This window comes from Trichechus manatus, unplaced genomic scaffold (genome assembly GCF_000243295.1).
Source record: "Trichechus manatus latirostris isolate Lorelei unplaced genomic scaffold, TriManLat1.0 scaffold00244, whole genome shotgun sequence".
NCBI classification, from domain to species: Eukaryota; Metazoa; Chordata; class Mammalia; order Sirenia; family Trichechidae; genus Trichechus; species Trichechus manatus.
In genome coordinates, this window is record NW_004444180.1 from 586,840 (window position 1) to 593,279 (window position 6,440).

The following is a 6,440-nucleotide window of genomic DNA, read 5'->3' on the forward strand; positions in this document are numbered from 1 at the left end:
GAGGCCTCGCAGGAGGCCCGGCAGCCGCGTCGACGCGGGGAGCCGTCTTGGTCCGCGAGCGGGGTTCCGGGGCTGGCGCCTTCCTGTCGCAGCCTTGTGAGGGACTAGGGGGAGCCCCCCGCCCCGTCTCGAGACACCCTCAGCCCCGCGTTCCTCTCTCCTCGCCTTTTGTGAGAAAGGTGTGTCTCTTTGCTAACTTGTTTCTAGCTCCTGGTCGTGATTGCGTCCGTCGGCTTCCTCAGCATTTCTGCAGGTCTGTGTGGTTGAGGGGAAGGTTTTCGCGTTCGTTAACTCACGTGGTCTCCACAATAGTCTTTCAGGAGTAGGCATTATATGGTTTCTCCTTTACAGGTGAAGGGATTGGTGCCCAGAGAGGTTGAGTGAACTCTCCAGTGCCACACACTCAGGCACCCTGCCCTCCTGGACCCTCTGACTCGTACCCCCTGCCCTCTTTAACGAGGCTTACGTTACAGCGTTATTCGTTGTGAAGCGCATACTTCTCGTTTCTACAACAGCAGAGTGGTAATCTGCTCAGCAAACCACAGTTTGGCCAGTATCTGATCTCTGATCACCTGGACAGATCATGAGGCTGCAGAGAGTTTGACTTGGGAGTTACTGCACCTTCCCTCTCCCTGGACCACTCGTTTTTGTTTTTGTTTTTAATGGGAGGCTTATTGACTCAGAATAACAGCAGCTGGCACTTTTTCAGCACGCACTTTCACGAGGCTCCTGGTAAGGCCTCAACACAGCCAGCCTGGGTTTAATCCTCCCGGTGGCTCTCCACTCCAGTGTGGACTCCTGGTGTCTACCCCTCAGCTCTCCAGAGACCTTTGTGAACTCCTGGTAGTTGTTTTACTTCCACCGACGCTTATAATGTGGCAGCTTGTGTGCCAGCTGAATCAAGTGACAAAAGGTGGCAGCTAGACTGCCTGCAGGCTTGTTCCCTGCCAGGTGAGGGCACACAGGTTCCAGCACAGCTACCCATTACCACACATCACAGCTTTCAATTCTTTGGTGATAGTTGGAATTGCGGGTGCTTTGGGTCTCCTGAATTTGAAAAGAGGGGGAATAGTCTTTCTGATGTTTTCTTTCCCTTTAATTCCCTCAAAATCTGGAGGCCAAGCAGGAGAGCCTCCATCCATCCCACAGCGTTTCTGGCACGGCCAGCAGGGCAGCCAGCTGCGTGAAGGGCTGTGGCTTTCCTACAGAAATGGCTTGCTGGCCCTTTGGTAGAGATGGGGATGGTGAGCCAGACAGGATGGGTGTGTCTGAGCTGGGGCTGCGAGTGGGTCCCTGTTTACCACGTGTTCTGACCACTGGGTCCCTGGCAGGGAACGGAGGTGGCTGGTCATCCTGAGTTGTGGCCTCTTGGCGTTTGCTCAGAGGTGTTTGCTCTGGAAGGCTCCTTCAGAGGCTGCCTAGGTTCTTCCTTCTGCCTTGGCAAGAAGGCCCTTGTTGCTACTGGCAGCGGCTGGTTTCCGATGATCCAGGAGGGCATGTGGTGCAGCCTGCATGATCTGAACTCTGTTGCTGGGCAGAGGGGTGTCAACAGGGGTGGAGGTGCACACGGCGCCTCGCTGGTGTTTTCATGGCCTCACCTCTCCTAGCAGCCCTGAGGCAGGCCCTGCCGCTGCCCGCCCTTCAGGTGGAGGACCTGTCCCCAGGTCACAGCTCATCAAGGAGAAGCCAGTTGTATGTTTGTGTTTGTGAGCTTGTGCGTGTGAAACATGTCATCAGAATGAGAATTTCCCTCGCAGTCAGACCCCAGGATTCCTGTCGGCTCTGTGACCCCTCAGTAGCTTTGAGGGTGGCGTTTCCTGTGTGTTGAAGTGTTACTTGTAGGTTCGTGTGCGTGAGCATTTCCCTCTCTGTGTTTGTCTGCAGCAGGGAGTATGTACGCCCTTTGCTCTTGTCCTTTATGTGCACCCACTGAGGGTAGGGTAGATACTAGAGCAGGTGATGTTGTGGGGCCCCCTTGTGGGAGCGGTCACAGCTACGCCGGAGAGTCATAACGTTTACTTATTTGAAAGCTGTGGCCACTGCTAGGCCTCGTCTCAGTGCGCCCCACAGAGAGGTGTTAGCAGAGTCAGCATCTCTAGTGGGTGTCATGTGGAGGTACCGGGACAGCCTTGTCACCAGCAAGTCTGGTCACCTCTCCATGGGACCAGCAGATGGCCGGCATGCTGTGTGATATTTCCAGATGCGAGGTGGTGGGGCCGGCTGGGGCCCTGTGCTGGGAGCGTGTCTGTGCCCTTCGACCTGTGGAGTCCTCTGTGGGATGAGGAAGTCCAGTGTCAGTCTAGCCATTCAGAGTGACGCAGGCCCCGTGCCCTCTGATAAGAGGTGCTGGCACTCCAGGAGTGCCTTGTCAGCAGGCCTGACAGTGTGCCAGCCACCAGCCTGGACCCTGTGGCCAGCGGCCCTTGGGACACACCTGGCTGCCCTGCAGAGTGCACCTGCTGTCCGTGGTGGGGAGGACAACTGTGCTCCGCTTTCTGCATTCACCCGTCTTCTCGGTGGCCCCTGATCCTGAGCTGCAGGGAGCCCTGGGGCTCCGTTGCGTCCGGGCTCTGGGGAGTGGGTTTGGATTTCTCAAAGTACAGAACAGATGGGGAGTAGGATGTGGGCCGTGCGCCTTCGACAGAACAGTGTCCAGTGTCCTGCCGCTGTGTACTCACCCGCACCATCAGGCCCAGGTCTCTGTGTCTGCACCGTCCTGGAGGCCTGAGCCAGCTGCGCCAGGATAGCAGGGCACCAGAGCGAGGGAGCAGAGCAGTAACAGTGAGGTCTTCTCCATCCCAGTAGCCAGGGGCTCGGTGGCCTTGGCCTGACCCATGTTCCTGGCTCTTGCTGTGCTGCCCTGTGCACTGAAGTCCTCCCTGCTGACCATGGACCTGGTCTTCAGGGGGAGCACATGCTGCTGGGGATCTGCGCTCTGCCTCACTGGGTATCTGGTGACCCCTGTGAGCGGTGGTTCCTCTGAGGACCACTTGTGAAATGAGGGGTTGTGTGTGATGAGAAAGGAACCGTGTCTGCTGATTGGTCCTTATTTGGGGACCAGAGTTTGAGGCCCTGGCGTGGTGAGCGTGGAGTTGAGGGATGGGAGGAAGGTTGTTTGGAGCTACGTCTGTGAGGCCGTCTCTGAATCTCCGTGTTACCTCACAGGGGCCTTGGCAGAGTGGAGTGGTGCCGAGAGGGGTCCTGCATCCCGCTTCTCAGCCTTGGGCTTCACAGGGACTCTGGGTGCCCAGCATGGGTTTGGCTGAGTCTCACTGCTGGGTGGTGGCCAAGTGAGCAGAGGCGGGGCCTGGCCCCCTTTGGCTGAAAGCGGCACGTGTAGCTGTGAGGGAGGACCCCACTCGGCCTCTGGGCTCCTTGGTGACCCTTGTTCGAAAAATTCTTCTGTGATTCCACTCATGATGCTTTGTCCATTTTGTTAATGGCTGAAATGGGTTTGTGGTGCGTCTTGAGGTGCCACAGGTGCTGCTCAGACACAGAAACGTCTCTAGTCACGGCCAGAGTCAGATTTGTCATGAGTTAGGGGTCTAGCCAGATTCCTTCCTGCTGTGAACATAGCTTTATAAGCAGAAATCAGCGTCTTTGTGTTTACGTGCAGCCATACGGTACGCGGCACATCCCGTTGGCTTTGTCTCTTCGCTCTACAGAAGTGGACAGAATGCCACCAGGGACCTGACTCGTAGGGAGCCTTGCAGCCTGGGGACAGGTGGGAAATTCCTGTGGTCTGGTTTTCTTCCAGAGCTAAGCTCCGATGCCCAGCAATGGACGACGACAGCCTGGACGAGCTCGCGGAGCGGAGCACAGGGCTGGGTGGACGCCTGCGACCCAGCCCTCCTGCCCTGGCCAGCGATGCTGGTGAGCTGGCTTCGGCCCTCCCACCCAGCATGGGGTGGGGACTGCAGCGCGCACATCCTGGGGTGGCAGTGTGACCTCCTCTTTTCTCCAGGGGGTGGCGCTTGGTCTTGGCTTGGGAGATGCTGAGTTTCCTTGTAGGGGTGTCTCTGCATCTAGATTTTCAAGTTTCAGTCTTTAAAATGTTTATTCTTTGATTTTAACTTGTAGAAATAGTGCGTCCTCTGTTTTATTTTTAATGCGAGCAGTGCAGTGCGAACAGAGTAGAAAGACACATTTCCCGACTCCTTCCCTACTTGGTCCAGTCTTGCTGTGCCCAGGCAGCGCAGGGGCCTCAGCGCCTGGCTAGGCGCTTGCAAACAGCCCGCAGCTTCTGCTGACGCTGCCCTGGGCCTGTGTTCTCACCCCTGTTGGTCTAGAAGAAACCAGTGATGGGAGCAGTGGGGACTCTGAAGATGACACAGGCAGTGAGCAGAGGGATGGCACAGACGAGGACGAGGAGGGGGCGTCTGAAGACGACCTGGAAGACAGATCCGGTAAGGGAGCGGATGTTCTTGGGGAAATTGAGGACTGGCTGGAGGTGTGAAGAGTGGGGGGACCCTTTGTGCCCTGGCCCCGCTCCAAGGGGCCCCCCATCCCTAGAGGGACACGCAGCAGGGACGGCCGGCCCCCTTTTATTGTAGCCCCTGTTTCAGAGTTGGGTTCGATGACATAGGTCAGCAGGTGTCTTCCCAGTGAGGGCTGGACGTCAGCGCATCTAGGGCAGTTGAACAGCGCGGGCAGCAGCTCCTCGGAGGGGCAGGTGGTGACCTGGCGGCCAGGTCTCCGCGTGCTGACCCTCATGTTCTGTTGTGGTGGGACTTGTGCCTTTGCTTTTAGTTTTCCCCCTCCTTCATCGTGCCTCGGCATCTGGGTGGGCCCCGGGGGCCAGGCCTTCAGTCCTGGGTTTTTCTCGCTGTTTGGCAGCTCCTCTTTTTCCCCTTTGTGGAGCCCCTGTTCCTCAGCCGCTGTTCTGGGGGTGGCCCTGGGGGGACACGGGCCTCGTGGTTCAGAGTAGCGGCACCTCTAGTCTGTTTGCAGTCCTCATGTCTCTCCCTTTCTGGAAAGTGACCCTGCAGACTTCTGCTGGGCAGGGAGGGGCAGGGGTCTGGCCCAGGACTCTGAGGGCCTCACTTCCCTGTCTCTCGGCCAGTCCCCCTCTTCAGTCCCATGCCACAGTCCTGAGCCTACCGGAAACCCACAGTGAGGATCAGGTCATCTGGTTTCCACCTGCTCCTGAGTCTTGGGGATGCCTCTTTATTAGTTGTCTCTTGCTGTGGGACAATCACCGCAAACTTAGCGGCTTAGAACAACACGCTGGCCGTCTCCCAGTGCCCACGGGCCAAGAGTCTCGTGCCGGCCGGCCGGGCCCTCTATTCAGGTCTCACCGGGCTGTGGCCCAGGCGTCAGCCGGACTGTGTCCCCGTCTGGGCTCAGGGGCTCCAGGTCCAGGGTGTGGGGTCAAGGAGCTGAGACTGCTGAGCACGTCTCTCCGCTGGCAGCTGCTGCGGCCAGGGTGCCAGGCGGGGGTGCTGGCAGCAGTCACAGTGGTAGGGCTGCAGGGAGGGGCTTTGCTGGGCACTGCTCCTGCTGGTGAGTGGGGCCGCTGCCTTGGCTCTGTTCGTTGATGGTGGGCGTCCTCTGTACACTTGCCAGGCCCGCACCTCTGGCGTTGGAAGTCAGCCTTCCTGAGAGCACAGCGGTGATTGGGCCACCTGGTCCGCCCCTCACTGAGCAGCCCTCCTTCTGTCTGTCCTCTAAAGCAGCAGTGTTCTGTCCTTTTCAGGTTCTGAGGACTCCGAGGAAGAGGATGTGGAGACCTTGGTGGCTGTGGCCAGTACTCAGAAGAGGAAGCTGGAAGCAGATGGAGCGCTCAGCTCTGATGATGAAGCCGAGAGCTGCCCCATTTGTCTCAATGCGTTTCGAGACCAGGCCATGGGGACCCCAGAGACCTGCACCCACTACTTCTGCCTGGACTGCATCATGGAGTGGTCCAAGGTGAGTGGCCCAGTTGCCTCCCTCAGCACGGCCTCTGCTGCATACAGGTGACCAGACTGTGCCGGCCTCTCTCTGGGTCTGCTTCTCTGCTGGGAGGCCAACGTGGGAGCTGTAGGGTCCTAGAGGGCCCGCCTCATTCGCCTGCTGCTCACTGGGCCGTGGGGAGCACTCTGTGGGGTGCTGTCTGTCTGACTTTCTGCCCTCTGTCCACTGGGCTGTGGGGCACACTCTGTGGGGTGCTGTCTGTCTGACTGCTCACTGGGCCATGGGGAGTACTCTGGGGTGCTGTCTGTCTGACTATGCCCTCTGCTCTCTGGGCTGTGGGGAGCACTCTGTGGGGTTCTGTCTGTCTTACTGTCTTTCCTCTGCTCACTGGGCCATGGGGAGCCCTCTGTGGGGTCCTGTCTGTCTGACTGTCTGCCCTCTGCTCTCTGGGCTGTGGGGAGCCCTCTGTGGGGTGCTGTCTGTCTGACTGCCCTCTGCTCACTGGGCTGTGGGGCGCACTCTGTGGGGTGCTGTCTGTGTGACTGCTC

At 58.5% G+C, this 6,440-nt stretch overlaps 1 protein-coding gene across 2 annotated transcripts in view; it reads left to right on the forward strand.

Annotated features, from left to right (window-relative positions):
- Positions 1 to 6,440, forward strand: part of PHRF1 (PHD and ring finger domains 1) — a 32,635-nt gene that overhangs the window by 455 nt on the left and 25,740 nt on the right. The window contains exons 2-4 of one of the 2 annotated variants that reach the window (XM_023724382.1): positions 3,758 to 3,873; positions 4,290 to 4,406; positions 5,696 to 5,907. In XM_023724382.1, coding sequence (XP_023580150.1) covers positions 3,780 to 3,873; positions 4,290 to 4,406; positions 5,696 to 5,907 — 423 coding nt within the window. In that variant the 5' untranslated portion in view covers positions 3,758 to 3,779. Of the gene's footprint in view, positions 1 to 2,308; positions 3,874 to 4,289; positions 4,407 to 5,695; positions 5,908 to 6,440 lie in introns of those variants that run through there. The other variant, XM_023724383.1, reaches the window with a different exon arrangement.